The 20,458-nt window shown below is 32.6% G+C and overlaps 2 protein-coding genes across 3 annotated transcripts in view; both read left to right on the top strand.

Annotated features, from left to right (window-relative positions):
• The first annotated feature begins 2,880 nt into the window (after positions 1-2,880).
• Positions 2,881-8,096, top strand: LOC134695607 (transmembrane protein 272-like). 2 transcript variants are annotated; one of them, XM_063556896.1, is made up of 6 exons: positions 2,881-2,981; positions 4,610-4,639; positions 5,504-5,617; positions 6,617-6,676; positions 7,163-7,369; positions 7,890-8,096. In XM_063556896.1, the coding sequence occupies exons 2-6, from the start codon at positions 4,624-4,626 to the stop codon at positions 8,072-8,074; spliced, it is 582 nt and encodes a 193-aa protein (XP_063412966.1). In that variant the 5' UTR covers positions 2,881-2,981; positions 4,610-4,623; the 3' UTR covers positions 8,075-8,096. The 2 variants fall into 2 exon arrangements, with proteins under 2 accessions (XP_063412966.1, XP_063412965.1); XM_063556895.1 differs by lacking the exon at positions 2,881-2,981 and adding an exon at positions 3,838-3,961.
• Positions 8,097-8,600: 504 nt separating this feature from the next.
• LOC134695606 (transmembrane protein 272-like) overlaps positions 8,601-20,458 on the top strand; it is a 30,815-nt gene continuing 18,957 nt past the window's right edge. The window contains exon 1 of the mRNA XM_063556893.1: positions 8,601-10,074. The gene's annotated coding sequence lies outside the window, so the exon portion shown is untranslated. The remainder of the gene's footprint in view (positions 10,075-20,458) is intronic.

The raw sequence follows: 20,458 nt of genomic DNA, 5'->3' as shown, positions 1-20,458 counted from the left end.
TAATGGCTTTTGTTCTACTCAAATGTGTAATATCTTTAATTGAAGGAAGTTCTTGATAACTTTTAAAAACAATTACAGGGTCTTTGTTTGTGTAATATCTCCAAATGATATAACATGTGTCCAATGAAGTCGTTGCAATATGCATCCACCATCAAGGACATACTGTTCTTTGTTCCATATTTTCATTATTTCATATTTACCAGTTTAGACCTCCATAAGATTTGGCACTTCTCATCAAGATATGTTCTATAAGTCAGATCTTAACCCTCACCATCTATTTATATATGTTTTTAGAAAGTCTGAATCTGACTTTGACTTAGCTTTGGCTGACAATGTTGTTGATTGGTTTGCCTTTTTGAAGCTTTAACTCTATTTTTTCTCATTTCATCGATTCTAACATTTAATTTCAAAAACTTACTGGTTTTTTTTCAACGTTAATAGCAGGCTCTCCCTTAACACCTGTTTCAATATTTCTAAGTGAAACATAATTTGTAAAATGATTTCTTTCACTAAGGTAATCAAGAATTGCAAGAGTGGCTACCCTGTCTCATTCTTTCTTTGTACAGTTAGCTTCTTCGTGTTGATCACTAGTTAAGTATGCAACACCAGTGAGACCTTGCATGGCACTGATTTAGTCTACATAAGCTGGCATTGAAAGTATTCATTGTGATCGTTGGGATTCACCCATTCCTCTTCCTCAGGTTAGACCTCCATAAGATTTGGCACTTCTCATCAAGATCTGTTCTATAAGTCAGATCTGTAGAAAACGGTCTGTACACGTATGTAGTATTGATGAAGAAAATAATCTATTATCCAAAGGAACTTTTCATGTCAAACAATCAAAACCAACAAGTTCTTATTAACGTGCTTTGTGACAAGCTTAAGCATAATAACATTGAATGTAAGAATGCAATTGATGATGCAGATCTTCTTACTGTGCAAACAGCATTGTTTTTAGAAGTCATAGTAAATGGTGAAGATAAGGATCTATTAGTGTTACTGTACTTATTCATCATATGGTCCGAGACCGCAACTATTCCATAGTGCATTTCTTTTAGAACATTGTGTTGTAATACTTTTTAGACAAATTATATCTAAATTATAGAAAACTTCATCGGCTCTAACTAAATGCTTCATGTTGCAAGTAGGGGGTGAAACTACACAGTCACTGTAAAAAAAATTGGGTCCAGAATTTTCAAGGAAAGTAGTGATTTAGTCTAGCTGGAAAAGGTTAAAATTTAGCACTTTGGAAAAATTGGCAAGTAACCACTGTCAACACTAAGGACTATATTCGTGGACAACTAATATCAAGGAACGACAGTTGTGGTCTTGGACCGTGTTAATCAACAGTGCAAACAGGTTAGGTGTTGTTAAATATGAAATAATGAAAATATGGAACAATGAACAGTCTAAATAAACTCATCATAGATACCAGGACTAAATTTAGTATATACGCTAAAGGATTCTTTAGGAGGATGTTTGTAATTTGTTACTCTTTTTGCATTCTATAACAGGTTGTTACATATCATCTCGGCTTTTTGGAATAGGCAAAGGACTTCCATTAAAAACTTAATCACAAATATCAAGATCAAGGCTGCATTAAAAAACTTAAATCACAAATATCAAGATCAAGGCTTCATTAAAGCAGATACCATCTAAGCAGGAGAAGAAGGGCTAACATGTTTATATTGAGGAATTGACATTTTTGTCTGGAGAAAATTAAAATCCATAGTAATTACTGGAAACACATTGGTTCAGGTGAAAAGTTTACCACCAACATCAGATACAGGGCAATTTCATAGTCTTCGAGTGTATTATCAGAAGAAGTTGACATACATCCTACAGATTATGGTTGGGAAATAAAAAAATGGAAAACTTTATCTAATTTTGATGGCACTTCCACAGACCTGATAAGCTTCTTAACATTAGTTCATGCAACTATTAACAAAACTATATATGACACCAAACCATGAGTCTGTCGAAAAAATTGTTTCTGATAAATATGAATAGTAGTTTTTTCTTGTTTTTTGACGATTTTTAGACAAATTTAGCTGTTTGCACTTAAAATCAGTTATTTGAAATTTGTTTTACAATGAATTTTGTTTGATCTAATTATAATTATACCAAGATTTCCATTTTAATATTTTGGAGTGATTCAAAAGCAGTTTAAACTCCAAATTGGTGTATTTCCAGTTTTTAATGATTTTTGATTGATTTTGCTATATTTTACCCAAAATCATCATTTAAACAATAAGGAATTGCTGTAAAGTTTTGGAATGACTAACATAATGGTGTTTGTCTTTATTGAAAAATCAAATGAACTACTTTTACCATTTTTTATATTTTCCTGTCTGTTCTGGTAATCAATTCACGCTAAGTGAATCTCAAATTCCAACAAAAATTGGATGTTTTCACCTAAAATTCCATGTTTATTAAGAAAAAAAAAACTATTTTTATTATTTTATTTCATAAACACTGTATAAACTGTTGTAAAACTTTTGATTTGAAATGATTATCATCAATAATGAATGTTTAACAAGTTTTTCCCAGTTTTTCGCTATTTTTGACAAATTTGGCTATTTTCCCCCCAAAAAAATACATGTTCCCACTCAGATATCTTGGTAGACTTTTAGTATGTTACAAAGAAAGCCATTTGGAATTGAAAAATACAAAAACAAATTCTGTTGCAATTTTTTTGAGGTCAAATGCTATTTTGACTAGACTAATAAGCACTTCAATTTGTAACGTCTTATTTTGAGGAATAACCAAATGATTGAAACTTTATTACTGAATCAGCCCGAAAAGTTACCCGCATCCCCTTTAACTCATTATTATGTGTTACAAAATGTTTTAAGATCAGAGTTAACTAGTTTCGTTTTGTCCTCGAATTCTTTTATATCGATATGACACGTTAGACCTTATTGTGATTTAACAGATGTAATACAGCACCAGTTTAATGTAGTCGAAGAAAAAACGTATAGGTAATTTATGATAAGTTTAGCTTTCTTATTATGAAAAATATAACACATGACAAAATAATAAAGACAGTTACGTATAAGAATGGAATTTTATCCTTCTAGTCACTTTTACAAAATGCTTTTTATCTACTTTCGTATTCAAATGTTCGAAAGTTTGAGTTTTTTGTTCATATTCTACTTCCTTGTCTGATTTTATAATTCAATTTTATGAATAATTCTTTTTAAAAGGACATCACGACTTGCCCCATATCACCTTTGTCTGAAAGAGAGACTTAAGACAACATTTTGTTTTAGAATGAAGACATATTTCAAATTAGAATCTCCACAGGTATTGTGTTATGTAAACTAACACTGCTTGTGTGTATCATGTGTATATAGTCCAATGTCAAGGTACTTTGGGCAACTTGTTTTTAATATGCCGTGTCTATGATTATTTTTATATATCCTATTTTATTACGACTTCTATTACTGCAACCACTAAAACGGATTCGTAAGATTTTCTTAATCATGATCACAGATTAAACCTAGATTGAAACAAATCCAGATTTATCATGTTTATCCAATTGTGCTATATATTTCAAACTTCTTCAATGTTTTCATACCTTTTATAATTTGAAAAAAACATGAAGATAACAAACGCATACGTGATGAAATCAAGTTCTATATTTTTGCCATTTTTTTAACTTCGGTCTTAGGCTTTGGCACACAGCATCGTTCTACTGTTAATACTACGTCAAGAAATACTATGTCGTATTAACAAAAAAGTTTTATTCAGTGCAGATGATCAATTGAAAGGGAAAAGACATGGAAATAATTGAAAAAAATCGATTACACTATTTATCGTTAGTAAAATTTTATAAAAACAAATACCAGGAAGTGAAAAAATGAACGGAAATGTTCACTTGTATTAGATTGTCTATTTTATATCATTCAATATCTCAATAAGAACTGATTCTAATTACGGATTGAACGAAAAATTAAGGGTAAGTAAACATTTATCATTCAAAAAAGAAATGCTTACGTGTATTGAACGAACAGGTAAACATGTGAATAAAAAAATTATCATGAACCAATGATCTCAATGATACACTCAAGGAAGGGCATATAAGGAGCGCAAGGACACTTCAAATCTATTGTGGTAGAATAGGGAGCAACTGATACCATCAACACCCTATCCGTTTCGTACTATTATAATACATACCCTTTCATATACATGTATATATTTTTTAAATATTTATTTGCGGTATATTTTAAAAATATATATTTATGTCACCTAATATTATAATTTGTCGTCTGTATGTAATGTAAATTTTACCGAGATGAATGCTTTCTTCGTCTGATCTTGTGTAATTAAAAAGTCTAATATACATCATGTGTTTACTAAATTCGATAAATAAATGGGATCATATTTTGAGTTAATACAAATACATGTAAAACAAATATTAACGATCGAAAAGTGTTTATGTTAAATATACGTATGTGTGTGTGTGTACTTGAAAGTACTTTATGATATCATACTTGTCATGGGATACAAATGCTTTATTATAGCATATACATTTACATATATTTTTCGTAGCTTACAAACCTGTCATACGATGCAATAAATATACTTATATCATACACTTTTGTAGATTGGAAATACAGAATGTCTCTCTTAGATGGTAAGTAATACTATTAAATGTTGGGGTTTATTTTTGCCTCGCATCGCACTTTGGAGGAAAGATTGTAAAAGTATCTGTATCTCGCTACCACACGTGGTAGAATATTTAGCATTAATAATTAACCAGTGGCAAAATGAATATAATTTCAAGCCCACATGTCTAAGTTTTATGACTTAACCACCATTCTTCAATTTACATATTATTTGATTTGTGAGATGTACTTGTATATATTGATTTTTTTGTGCTCGTTCTGATTTTTTCCTATGAATGAATAACCGATATCTTTTTCTTTCTTTAATATCATTCAATTAAGAAAGTATTCGTTTAGAACGTTAAGTTGATAAGAATATAACGTCAGCATTTATGTATGATAAACACACGTCATGCTATATGGTTTAAAGCATACACTTATGTGGAACTATTGCTTTGTATAGTAAATTAATCAAAATGATAAAAAAATATTAAAATTTACATTCTTTAACATGCATGAAAATTAAAAAAGTGAAATAGAACAACTTTACAAGTTGTGTAAACATCAATACAGTATGATATAGATCTAATGACAATGCGCCATTTTGAAAAAATTAATAAAACATCATTATTGCTTTGAAAATATAGGTCCACACAACATTGATATATCTTAATTTCCTTAGATCAAATACAAAGACAAAAACAGCTCTCAAATACTTTACTTTAAGTACTATTAAGTTAAATATGTATTGTTGCATTATATCTGGGTGAATTTCTTCTCAATTATATGCACTATTTCAATTTCTTAACCTATAAAATCAAAGTGTTGTTTTTGTCTCATTTGAAATAATGACATCCGATTATGGTGCATTGTTGTCTATGCTTCTATTGTAGAATCCCCACCGCCCTCGTACGATTCCATTTACGGACAACTTAAGGAAGCAAGGCATACTACAGATGGCAATGTTAGTTTTGCTAAGAGAGGTTTTACAATTATCCTTGGATCTAGTAAGTAACACTTGACAGTGTAAAACCACCGATGATAACAAAGAGTGTCATTCGGTTTATCGGAGAATTAGTCCGTTGAGAGAAAAGGTCGTTAATGTGCAATGTTTTTTAATTTTCATGCTTTTGTTTTCAAGAATTTGCATACGGGTTTGCTAAAACAAGTCAATACAAGATTTTGTTTCACAAGATTTCTTCAAAGAATCAGTAGTCTATGGCTACTCGAGCAACGGATTTGTCTCCTATCTAAATTTGTTCAAACATTGATCAACACATTTTCTTTGTTAACCTGATATCTAGGTCACTTTTCGACCGCTTTGTGTTGGAAGTAAAATTGCATTTACGGACGACAACTCGCCAATTGACGACGACAACTTTATAATTACTGTTATTTGTTTTGATATAAATGTAGAAATGGCTTATCAGTGATTCGGTTCCTTATTTACATTGATCGTTATTTTGCTAAGGATTCCGCTCAGATCGGTGCAAGGAGCCATCTTGAACTTGCAGTGATGTGAGAATTTTTAATAATAGTATGTTGATGGCCCTTCTGTGACGGAGAAAAAAAAGATATGCGCTGCTCCTTTGCTATTTGTGTTTTTTGCTGATCATGTACTTATTTTTTATTATGAATCGATACCCTATACACGCCCTTTTCTATAATTTATAATGTGTGTAAAACTCCGAACAAAACAACATTTTACTTGATTACTATAATCTATGGGTATCTCTTGTATGTTTTTATAAAGACAAAATAGATAACAATGAATTGCAGAAAATCGCTTTTCCCAAAACCTTTCTCTTTCTTCATACATGTTATGAACACAAAAATTCTCGACATTTATTTAGTACTTCTTTTTATTGGAAAGCTGTTTGGGGTCTGTTTGGAGGTTTTCGCTTTGACATTAATACAATACCACCGTATTTTTATTTATGGATGTACTTTATTGAAAGTCAATTAAATGGACATGTATTGTGTTAACAGATTTATAATTATTTCAGCAATCTGTACATTTCTGCTTGTCCTGTTTCTATCGATACCAATTGCTTGTATAGTCATAGGTATGTATGATATGATATTATAGTGAGTGGAGCGAACCAAAATCCTATATTAAAAAGGAGGTTTTTATACATGTATATACTCAATTCTAATTCTGTTTATATTTATTCGATAAAAACTTTATGATTCATTAAATTAGTAGTAAAAATTTATCCAATAATTAGTAGAATGACACAAGTAGCTTTAAAGAAAGGTGACAGTTTTTGGCTCATTGTTAATTTAACGATTTTTGACGACAAAAAAGAATAGCAAATAAATTCAACAGGAACAGAGCAAATAAGTTGACACTTTAAGTAAGATTTTAAATGACGTTTAACTTGTAAGTAACGGTTTACATTTGAGCAGAGCGAATAACCTAGAATATTCTGCTCATTCTTTATTAGTATGACTTTAATTTCATCACTTTCAATACAAATGACAACTAAATACAGTTAGAAAGGAGATTGTTAATAACCTGATTTAATTTGACTGTTCTTTACTTATTTCAGGAAGCTTGTACCTCCATGATTGTCCAGCACAACGGTTAATTCCTATCTACTTAATAGTAGCAGGTGCTTTCTCTCTTGTAAAAGATCTGTCTAGTTTGCTACAGAAATGTAAAGCCAAGAAAACCGAGGAGGAGCAAGAAGCAGGTGCACCAACAAATTTCTTTGATGGATTGATTGGTTGTTTTCTATTTGCTTGGTTTATTTGTGGTATGTGACATTTATAAATGCTTGTCTACCAAATGTTTGAAATTGAACTTTTGCGATGAATATTAGAAGAGAAACGCGCGAAATGTTCAAAACACCAAAAGTTTTATCAACTCAAAAATTACTCTATTCAGGAAAAAGTTTGATGCTAGAAGCAACTTTAATGAGTTCAGCTCACGTATCTGTGACCTGTGTAGTATTATGCATTTTAAGAGGCTACTTATTAAAACGCAGTGCAATGCTATTAGAATATATATTTTACTTTCGTTTAACATCTTACATGACACGATTTTTAAATGTGTCACTACTGTAACACAAAAGGACCGTCAATAATATAAGCTACATCAACTCAATAACTTTATGTTTGCAATAATCCCTGGCATTGGTAGAAAATGGAAAAAAAGTATGACCATCTAATGTAAAGTTCATGCTTAAATGGTAGTCAGTTTGGCATGCTGAACACTCGACTGTCAAATTAATATGTTTGTGTGTTTATCAATCTTCTCGCCCCTCTATTTTACAGGGAACGTATGGATATACAGTACACACAACCATTTCTCGACTGATTCAACTAAAGCAGATTTCTGTGAACCAGTACTGTTTTATTTCTCCTTTTGGTTACTCAATGCTACTTACATCCTTATTGGAATATCTTGTTTATTGTGTTGCTGTGGTGCCAGTTTCGCTTGCTGTGCAAAGGATGACTGATACATAAAGTTACTAACTTTGATCACATTTTAACTATCTCACATAATATGTTACATTTTAATTTAGTTGATTGGTTTTGTGATATCTGTATTTGTTTGATATCTTTTCTGCTTTTTCATCGTTTGAACTAAATTCTACTTTTTTCTAACGGGAATCGATCTGTCTTCCCGTTTGTTCGTGATTTAGGATCGACATACTTTTTTTTTAATCACAATTTAGATGTCTTTGTTTTAGTGTTAACAAAGTATCTGTATAATCAAATATCCCCGTTGTTTGGACATACAATGTCCGTTACCATGAATAAAAGAAGATGTGTGTATACCTTGTTCAGACTTCAACCCGACGACAGTTATATAATTCAATATATTATAATTAAATTCATATAAACACAAATGATGTCAATTTCTTTCCCAGGATTGTCCATTGTTCTTTTCTTACATTCCACTGTATATGCAAAAATATATCAACAATATAACAAATAAGTTCTTTTGAACTTTTAGCTTGTTTTTATTAGCAAATGTGTTTTCCTCAGCATATCAATATCATATCATAATTGTAATAAATCTTAATAGTCTATCATTAGGTTATTCCAATTTTCTGGAAAGACTTTATGATCAGACGTAAACTATTAGATAGGTTTTTCCATAGAAAAGTGGAAAGACCTAATTAGACCGAAGTATATACCGAAATAATGTTGATCCGTAACAGTATTTTTAAATTCTTTAAATGTAGGTTGAAAATCTCAAAGAAAAACATTAAAGTACTTATATCAATATTGATATACATTTACGGAAAGTCTCGGTCCCGAATGTTGACACCGACAATTATAGTTACAATGAAGGGGTCGTCTCAAAATAATACAAGGTATTAAACATCAGCTGTTCGAGGTAAAATGTGCAAATAACAGATAACCATATTTTACACAACGATTTATTTTGTGTTCTGTTTATCGATCCTGGAACAAGTTTCTGCAATTGGTCTGAGTTTTTATCTTGGGTGCCTCTTGAAAGTACCCCTCACTTTATTTTTAAGTCACCAATGGTATGTTTGACAAGAATTTTATTTTTCTGCAATGTTTATTAAATTTTACCCTTTCGTTTCTCGTGATCAGGTTTTATGTTGATTTACTTTTGCGCAAATTGCGTAATTACAAGATGCCGATTATGATAACAGTTATCCATTAAAGAATGTTCTGAATCAATTGTTGCAGAAACTCCGATGAATCAGGAGGGTGAAAAATTCAAACAGAAAAAATCTCTAGAAACATTTGTTTTGTAACAGGATCCATTGTTATCTTCAACATTATTATAGAAATCAACTTTCGAATAGATGAGCATATACATGTTCTTGTGTTTTGAAATACAATTCTGGAGACCTGAACCCTTTTTATATAACGGGGATGACAATTAGGCGAAGCCTTTTCCATTCAACTAAAATTTACTATAGTCTACGTGATATCGGCATAAATTGTAAAAAGGTTTTTTAGCAACTTAGACAAATGAAACATCAAACATTAAATATTTATTCCATAATTATTTTATCTAAGAATTGTAAAAGAATATTGATATTTTCAATGTGCAAACGTTTTTGATTAAAAGATTGAGATGACAAGATTTTTTTTATCGAGGATAAGTTTATATATTTTTTTATAAGACTTTTGCATAAATGAAGGTGAAAAAACCACTCATAAGAACAAATCACTTGTGCATGAGCATGAAGGCATATCCGATTGAAATGTGATGTTACGAAACTCTTGGTTACAGTTTTTATTCTTATTGTCGGCGGAGAAAATTTTGCCCCGTTTATGGACTAATAATGCATCTAGTAAGCCTTCTAAATAATTTTTTGAGATGACCCCTGTATTTTTTGGTGTCAGTCGGAACCGATACTTTTTGTAAATGTCTAATATTGGGGTTCATACATGTATTTAACTGTTAGGTATTTAAAAATTAAAACACATTCATAAGAATAGTCATTCACACAAGAATCAGAAGACAAAGGTGAGTAATGAAAACTTATTATTTTGATTCAGTTCGAAGTTAGAAATCTTTTTAAATCATCTGATGGTATGTCCAAATGGTCATGTTTGTGCCTAGAATGATAATTCAAAAATCAAAAAAATTATGACTTTGTTTATCAACGTTTTAATTTTTCACTGTGATACGAAAGTCAGATGGAATTATATTACTAATTATTCGAAGGACTGAAAACAAATTGACAACGCCTTGGTAAAGAAAACGTTCTAACTTCTGTAAATAAGTAAATTGTTTATTATAGTGACATGTGTAAATCAGCATAAATATATACATTTGTACAGCTTTACAAGATGAAATAAGACGATTTATTTCAAATGAATTTATACCCAGACATAACATTATCAAATTTGACATACTGTTTAATTTTAAACAACAAAAAACACTAAGAAACTTCTGCAATTTTTTACGAGATATTAATACTAAGCTCACTTCTTCTTAACAACCATAATTAATTTATCATACTTATACACAAAAAGTATTTCTTTATACAACTTTAACTTTCACATGTGACTGTTTAAGTATATATAAATTCTTTTATATGTTATCTTATCCAAAATTTTATGCATTTTAATGCATTTATATTTTTGTTATTATGTATATTATTGTTTAAACGTCTCTGTAACCTTTGTACTATCATGGTTTTATGAATATAAACTATCTATCTATCTATTTATGTATCCATCTATCTATAAAAAATATAATTACATATATAATACACTAGACCCAATTGTCAAATAAGTCTGCTTTTATGTTCAATTCAATATAAATGTTCTAACATAACGTGTTAATTGTCAGTTTAGATTTAAATACAGATAACTTTAGACTTTAAGAATTAGCGTTTGTAAAAGTTGATTTATCACTAATCTAAAGTTTGTGAACAATTTTAAGAATGTAAACTAGAGTAAAATGTTTGTTTTCCACGGAAAAGTGACGCAGCTAAGTACTTAGCTATTTTCCTAAGATGGTGCACCATTAGAAATATTAATTTTCCCTGGTCATCTAGCTGCGTATAGTCGGGCACGATTAATATCTCGCTAAAACAGTTTGTCTGATTTACACTTCGGTGTTGACATGCACTTCGGTGTTGACATGAATATCAATAATGTGGTCATTTTTATAAATTTCCTGTATACAAAACTTTGAATTTTTCGAAACCTAAGGACTTTTTTATACCAGGCATAGATTACCTTAGCCGTATTTGGCACAACTCTGACAGCACTTCGGTGTTGACATGAATATCAATAATGTGGTCATTTTTATAAATTTCCTGTATACAAAACTTTGAATTTTTCGAAACCTAAGGACTTTCTTATACCAGGCATAGATTACCTTAGCCGTATTTGGCACAACTTTTTGGAATTTTTGATCCCTAATGCTCTTCAACTTTGCACTTGTTTGGCTGTATGAATATTTTGATATGAGCGTCACTGATGAGTCTTATGTAGACGAAACGCGCGTCTGGCGTACTAAATTATAATCCTTGTACCTTTGATAACTATTAACACCACTGGGTCGATGCCACTGCTGGTGGACGTTTCGTCCCCGAGGGTATCACTAGCCCAGTAGTCAGCACTTCGGTGTTGACATGAATATCAATAATGTGGTCATTTTTATAAATTTCCTGTATACAAAACTTTGAATTTTTCGAAACCTAAGGACTTTCTTATACCAGGCATAGATTATCTTAGCCGTATTTGGCACAACTTTTTGGAATTTTTGATCCCTAATGCTCTTCAACTTTGCACTTGTTTGGCTGTATGAATATTTTGATATGAGCGTCACTGATGAGTCTTATGTAGACGAAACGCGCGTCTGGCGTACTAAATTATAATCCTGGTACCTTTGATAACTATTAACACCACTGGATCGATGCCACTGCTGGTGGACGTTTCGTCCCCGAGGGTATCACTAGCCCAGTAGTCAGCACTTCGGTGTTGACATGAATATCAATAATGTGGTCATTTTTATAAATTTCCTGTATACAAAACTTTGAATTTTTCGAAACCTAAGGACTTTCTTATACCAGGCATAGATTATCTTAGCCGTATTTGGCACAACTTTTTGGAATTTTTGATCCCTAATGCTCTTCAACTTTGCACTTGTTTGGCTGTATGAATATTTTGATATGAGCGTCACTGATGAGTCTTATGTAGACGAAACGCGCGTCTGGCGTACTAAATTATAATCCTGGTACCTTTGATTACTATTAACACCACTGGGTCGATGCCACTGCTGGTGGACGTTTCGTCCCCGAGGGTATCACTAGCCCAGTAGTCAGCACTTCGGTGTTGACATGAATATCAATAATGTGGTCATTTTTATAAATTTCCTGTATACAAAACTTTGAATTTTTCGAAACCTAAGGACTTTCTTATACCAGGCATAGATTACCTTAGCCGTATTTGGCACAACTTTTTGGAATTTTTGATCCCTAATGCTCTTCAACTTTGCACTTGTTTGGCTGTATAAATATTTTGATATGAGCGTCACTGATGAGTCTTATGTAGACGAAACGCGCGTCTGGCGTACTAAATTATAATCCTGGTACCTTTGATAACTATTAACACCACTGGGTCGATGCCACTGCTGGTTGACGTTTCGTCCCCGAGGGTATCACTAGCCCAGTAGTCAGCACTTCGGTGTTGACATGAATATCAATAATGTGGTCATTTTTATAAATTTCCTGTATACAAAACTTTGAATTTTTCGAAACCTAAGGACTTTCTTATACCAGGCATAGATTACCTTAGCCGTATTTGGAACAACTTTTTGGAATTTTTGATCCCTAATGCTCTTCAACTTTGCACTTGTTTGGCTGTATGAATATTTTGATATGAGCGTCACTGATGAGTCTTATGTAGACGAAACGCGCGTCTGGCGTACTAAATTATAATCCTGGTACCTTTGATAACTATTAACACCACTGGGTCGATGCCACTGCTGGTGGACGTTTCGTCCCCGAGGGTATCACTAGCCCAGTAGTCAGCACTTCGGTGTTGACATGAATATCAATAATGTGGTCATTTTTATAAATTTCCTGTATACAAAACTTTGAATTTTTCGAAACCTAAGGACTTTCTTATACCAGGCATAGATTACCTTAGCCGTATTTGGCACAACTTTTTGGAATTTTTGATCCCTGATGCTCTTCAACTTTGCACTTGTTTGGCTGTATGAATATTTTGATATGAGCGTCACAGATGAGTCTTATGTAGACGAAACGCGCGTCTGGCGTACTAAATTATAATCCTGGTACCTTTGATAACTATTAACACCACTGGGTCGATGCCACTGCTGGTGGACGTTTCGTCCCCGAGGGTATCACTAGCCCAGTAGTCAGCACTTCGGTGTTGACATGAATATCAATAATGTGGTCATTTTTATAAATTTCCTGTATACAAAACTTTGAATTTTTCGAAACCTAAGGACTTTCTTATACCAGGCATAGATTACCTTAGCCGTATTTGGCACAACTTTTTGGAATTTTTGATCCCTAATGCTCTTCAACTTTGCACTTGTTTGGCTGTATGAATATTTTGATATGAGCGTCACTGATGAGTCTTATGTAGACGAAACGCGCGTCTGGCGTACTAAATTATAATCCTGGTACCTTTGATAACTATTAACACCACTGGGTCGATGCCACTGCTGGTGGACGTTTCGTCCCCGAGGGTATCACTAGCCCAGTAGTCAGCACTTCGGTGTTGACATGAATATCAATAATGTGGTCATTTTTATAAATTTCCTGTATACAAAACTTTGAATTTTTCGAAACCTAAGGACTTTCTTATACCAGGCATAGATTACCTTAGCCGTATTTGGCACAACTTTTTGGAATTTTTGATCCTTAATGCTCTTTAACTTTGCACTTGTTTGGCTGTATGAATATTTTGATATTAGCGTCACTGATGAGTCTTATGTAGACGAAACGCGCGTCTAGCGTACTAAATTATAATCCTGGTACCTTTGATAAATATTACCTCATCAATAGTATGCTCATACATCCGCTGAATGACGTCCCGAACGAAAAGCTACGGTGAGAATCGTTTTGACATGGCTGCACCTGCACTCTGCAAAAATTTTCAATCGTCCTTGCGGAACGTAAATTCTTTAGATGTTTTTAGACAGCAACTCAAGACTCATTTATTTCGAACTGCTTTTAATGATTTCTTGTAGATTTTATATACTTTTAATTGACTGCATTAGTTTTAGACTGTTTTGTATATATATTTTAAGGTATATGCAATTTTCATTTTGTATTTCTTTTCTTTTCTTTTCTTTTAGTATCTTATAAATTTTTATATGCTTGATTGGTTCTTTTAAGTTACTGCTTTGTAATTCATGTTTTATGTATTTTTGTATTTTATCTATTTTTAAATGTGAAGCTCTTAGAGTAATACATATTGTTGTTATTATATAATGCACTCTATGAATATTGTATTTATTATTTATTATCCTTATAAAATGTGCAGTTTATAAGAAAATGTAGTTCACTTTCAACATTTTGAGAACTACAAAATCGACATAGTCTGTTTTCTACTCGTTCCAAATATGTCTACCAGTCCCAATTCTGATCGCTAATATCCCGCATCCAAAACCGCACAGATGAATCTTGTTTCGTAAGATTCATAGATTATCGTCGCCCTTCGATGAGATGAATATGAGAAAATGCATCGATTTTATAAAAACAGAAATAATCTATTTATCGCAATTACGTGTATTTTCTAATATATATATTCCTCCAAAAAAAATCTAATACGATAATAATGCATTTTCTTTTTTCGTACTATTTTTGTGTGGCGAAGGCTTATTTGATATAAATATGTAGTCATACAGATTGTTCATTCATTTGAAAAAATGGTTTAACTGCATGATTAGACGGAGTGTCCAATTATGGCGAACACCATTTTCACCGTTTAAAGTCAATGTTAGGTGATTTGATTAATATTTTGAGTTGAGTCTTCTTGTTATTCAGTTTCAGTAGTTTGATTTTACTAAATGTCCAGTTATTGATATCAGAAACGTTCCAAATTGTTGTGTATATTAATTTTCCTGATATTCAAAGTTTTATAAGTTTTGAAGCGTTGTATCTAATACAAAATCCGAGTGCCATAATTCAGATATGTCCATGACTGAACATTAGGGATGTACTTTCAAATCAGATGAAGAAATATATATGTATGCAGAAGAAATACACATACAGACATATGCATACCGACGATCATTTGTAGTATATTCATGTAGAAATTGACATTTTTCATTTGTTAACAAGTGATTTGATAACTTTAAATAACTTCGAATTAATCAATTAATGAAATTCACGGTAAAATATTTAAACGTCTTACGAGAAATCATATTTTTTGTTGACATTTCAGCGCAGTCATCCAATAGCGGTTTTTTTTTATAGTTCCGGTTAAACTTTTCTGATTGGCCGACAATCTAGCGCGTGGATATGGACTAATACGCTGATGCTAAGGACCTTAGAAAGTAGAAACTAGCTAAAATTTTCAATCTCACTTTACTCGAGTGATATGAAAAGTATCACAAAAAAGATCAAAGGAAAAATACTGATAATAGCGATAATTAGTTTTACATCGTGCTCTAGTTCGAAATATGTTTTAAGTTTAAGTTAGATCGTAGTTTTGGCTTATTTATCAAGGACTCTCTCCATATCTCACAGTAATAAGTTCGTACAATTTGTTCAAAAGATTTTAATTCCAACATTGTTCTACTTTCGTGATAATGTGACATATTAAGTCCAGTGATAATACCATTAGTGTCACTACAACAATTGTTTGTGCAACGATCATAATCCATATTGAACAATACTTTCGTTAATCTTCAAACAATAAAAAGCCTATTCCAGTAGCGACAAATGTTTATCCAATTCCGAAACTGACTTGGTATCACTCAGTATTCCCATACAGTGCTAACATTGGAGCAAATCAGTGAACGCCTAAGTTATAGCGAATTGCTCTGTTCTGTACATTATGTATTGCTTGGAACTTACCATTTCCCATATTTCAGCTGCAAAGTCGAAGATTAGAGTAACACACGAATTAAAAAGTTTTTCATGAGACTGATCTTTTAAACTATGGATTTTCGAAATAATTTTATCTAAGGCTCTTTCTGCACCTCTAACAAAAATATCTTTACAGTTAAAAAGTTACATCTGATTATTTGTAGTCTTCTACTATTTTTAACGCATTATTGCCGGTTGAAAGTCAAATTCACTCTGATTTTTACGTCCTTTACGAAAATGCAGCCACTTAGGTCTGTCAGTGTTGACCAGATCCCTCCAACGTTTACACCAACTATGAATTACATTCAATATTTGCTGAAGTTCATCCTTACTTTTTTCGAACATAACAATATAATCAGTGTAAAGTAGAAGTGAACTCTGTCTTCCATTAATATCAAATCCTAAATTCAAATCTTTAACTTCTTTAACCAGATCGTTGATGAAGATAGAGAAAAGTGTCGGAGAAACGTTATCCCCTTATTTTACGCAGGATTAACAGTCAAACCAATTCGTTAGGTTATTGTTGATACACAAACAACAGCTTGTATGCTGATAAATGCTTTTAACTGAATCGTAAATTTTGCCGTCTATATTATTTAAGGGCAATTTATATTCATCATATCTCTATCAACGAAATCAAAGCACTTTTCTTAAGTGAAAGAATGCCACAAAGGCGTTGGGGTAGTTTCTCACAATATTTTTAAAGGTCAAAATGTGATCTTCCAAGGCCTATTTTTTCTTAACCCATTCTGTTCATCTGCAAGAATATTTTTCAATCTCGAGAAAACTTGTTAACGTCAGCTCTATAGAGTTTTCTTATACATGATTATAGATTGAAATACCTGTAATTCATCGAAATACGTGCATCTGATGACGAATCCTTCAATATTGGACAAATTGTAGATTTTCTTCAGGCGGACTGGATTATACCCGAGTCAAAAAATAGCTGAAAAAGATGGTATAATATGTCAATAACTACAGGAAATTTTAAAACATCGTATGGTATTTCGTCATACCCACTTGCTTATCATAGTTTTGCTAGCAATACAATATAATTCAATTAATTTCTTGATATGTTCACATTAAAAAAAGATTATTCGGAACATACAAGAGTTCTTCCATATTGTCCTCTAATAGATTATTGTGTACTGTAGCTTGAATATAGTGTTCTGAATCAAATACATCACTCGACAAACCATATTTTTGTATAAATTTTCAAAATCACAACGCCATCTTTGCTTTGTTGAGATCTAGTGATATTACCGTTATCATTAATTACTTCCTGTGGAATACATTTGTTACTTTCAGGTCCTTATTTACGTATTTCTTCCAAAAAGTCATTTGGAATTTTACTCGACATTGTCTCTAAATTTACTCCGTGTATAAATTTTCATAAATAACGTCAATGTTTCCTGAGTTTCTCGCGAGTGTTCGATGTCGGTGATGATATTAATCAAAACATTTCCCCGTTTTTCCCTACTCATAGTCTAAATGGATTTGGTTAATTTTAAATCGTGCTCTTTTCATCTCATTATCTGTCGAAACCGCCAGTTCAAAATGTTTGACTGAATGATGGGGTAGTCTAGAATTCCCAACTAATAATCCAAACAATGACTTATTGTTAACAATATATTCCGCCGTTAGTACTTCACACTGTATACATGAACGAGCAAGTCATGTGGGACACAAATATAGCCAACCACATATTTGGTCATGGTAATGTATGTATTTCTACGACTGATGGTTTATCTTCTGGTCACTGTATTGTCTGTATTTCTACGACTGATGGTTTATCTTCTGGTCACTGTATTGTCTGTATTTCTACGACTTATGGTTTATCTTCTGGTCACTGTATGGTCTGTATTTCTACGACTTATGGTTTATCTTCTGGTCACTGTATTGTCTGTATTTCTAAGACTGATGGGTTATCTTCTGGTCACTGTATTGTCTGTATTTCTACGACTTATGGTTTATCTTCTGGTCACTGTATTGTCTGTATTTCTACGACTTATGGTTTATCTTCTGGTCACTGTATGGTCTGTATTTCTAAGACTTATGGTTTATCTTCTGGTCACTGTATTGTCTGTATTTCTACGACTGATGGGTTATCTTCTGGTCACTGTATGGTCTTTATTTCTACGACTTATGGTTTATCTTCTGGTCACTGTATGGTCTGCATTTCTACGACTTATGGTTTATCTTCTGGTCACTGTATTGTCTGTATTTCTACGACTTATGGTTTATCTTCTGGTCACTGTATTGTCTGTATTTCTACGACTTATGGTTTATCTTCTGGTCACTGTATGGTCTGTATTTCTACGACTTATGGTTTATCTTCTGGTCACTGTATTGTCTGTATTTCTACGACTGATGGTTTATCTTCTGGTCACTGTATGGTCTGTATTTCTACGACTTATGGTTTATCTTCTGGTCACTGTATTGTCTGTATTTCTACGACTTATGGTTTATCTTCTGGTCACTGTATTGTCTGTATTTCTACGACTTATGGTTTATCTTCTGGTCACTGTATGGTCTGTATTTCTACGACTGATGGTTTATCTTCTGGTCACTGTATTGTCTGTATTTCTACGACTTATGGTTTATCTTCTGGTCACTGTATTGTCTGTATTTCTACGAATTATGGTTTATCTTCTGGTCACTGTATGGTCTGTATTTCTACGACTTATGGTGTATCTTCTAGTCACTGTATTGTCTGTATTTCTACGACTTATGGTTTATCTTCTGGTCACTGTATGGTCTGTATTTCTACGACTTATGGTTTATCTTCTGGTCACTGTATGGTCTGTATTTCTAAGACTTATGGTTTATCTTCTGGTCACTGTATTGTCTGTATTTCTACGACTTATGGTTTATCGTCTGGTCACTGTATTGTCTGTATTTCTACGACTGATGGTTTATCTTCTGGTCACTGTATTGTCTGTATTTTTACGATTTATGGTTTATCTTCTGGTCACTGTATTGTCTGTATTTCTACGACTTATGGTTTATCTTCTGGTCACTGTATGGTCTGTATTTCTACGACTTATGGTTTATCTTCTGGTCACTGTATTGTCTGTATTTCTACGACTTATGGTTTATCTTCTGGTCACTGTATTGTCTGTATTTCTACGACTTATGGTTTATCTTCTGGTCACTGTATGGTCTGTATTTCTACGACTTATGGTTTATCTTCTGGTCACTGTATTGTCTGTATTTCTACGACTGATGGTTTATCTTCTGGTCACTGTATGGTCTGTATTTCTACGACTTATGGTTTATCTTCTGGTCACTGTATTGTCTGTATTTCTACGACTTATGGTTTATCTTCTGGTCACTGTATTGTCTGTATTTCTACGACTTATGGTTTATCTTCTGGTCACTGTATGGTCTGTATTTCTACGACTGATGGTTTATCTTCTGGTCACTGTATTGTCTGTATTTCTACGACTTATGGTTTATCTTTTGGTCACTGTATTGTCTGTATTTCTACGAATTATGGTTTATCTTCTGGTCACTGTATGGTCTGTATTTCTACGACTTATGGTGTATCTTCTAGTCACTGTATTGTCTGTATTTCTACGACTTATGGTTTATCTTCTGGTCACTGTATGGTCTGTATTTCTACGACTTATGGTTTATCTTCTGGTCACTGTATGGTCTGTATTTCTAAGACTTATGGTTTATCTTCTGGTCACTGTATTGTCTGTATTTCTACGACTTATGGTTTATCGTCTGGTCACTGTATTGTCTGTATTTCTACGACTGATGGTTTATCTTCTGGTCACTGTATTGCCTGTATTTCTACGATTTATGGTTTATCTTCTGGTCACTGTATGGTCTGTATTTCTAAGACTTATGGTTTATCTTCTGGTCACTGTATGGTCTGTATTTCTACGACGTATGGTTTATCTTCTGGTCACTGTATTGTCTGTATTTCTACGACTTATGGGTCAATCTTCTTATCACGGAATTGTCACGGTATTGTCTGTATTTCTACGACTTATGGTTTATCTTCTGGTCACTCTTTTGTCTGTATTTCTAAGACTTATGGTTAATCTTCTGGTCAATGTATGGTCTGTATTTCTACGACTTATGGTTTATCTTCTGGTCACTGTATTGTCTGTATTTCTACGACTTATGGTTTATCTTCTGGTCACTGTAGTGTCTGTATTTCTACGACTGATGGGTTATCTTCTGGTCACTGTATGGTCTGTATTTCTACGACTAGGTTTATCTTCTGGTCACTGTATGGTCTGTATTTCTACGACTGATGGGTTATCTTCTGGTCACTGTATGGTCTGTATTTCTACGACTTATGGTTTATCT

Source organism: Mytilus trossulus, chromosome 14 (genome assembly GCF_036588685.1).
Source record: "Mytilus trossulus isolate FHL-02 chromosome 14, PNRI_Mtr1.1.1.hap1, whole genome shotgun sequence".
Taxonomy (NCBI): domain Eukaryota; kingdom Metazoa; phylum Mollusca; class Bivalvia; order Mytilida; family Mytilidae; genus Mytilus; species Mytilus trossulus.
Note: the sequence above shows the minus strand (reverse complement) of the source record. Positions and strands in the feature narration are given on the sequence as shown.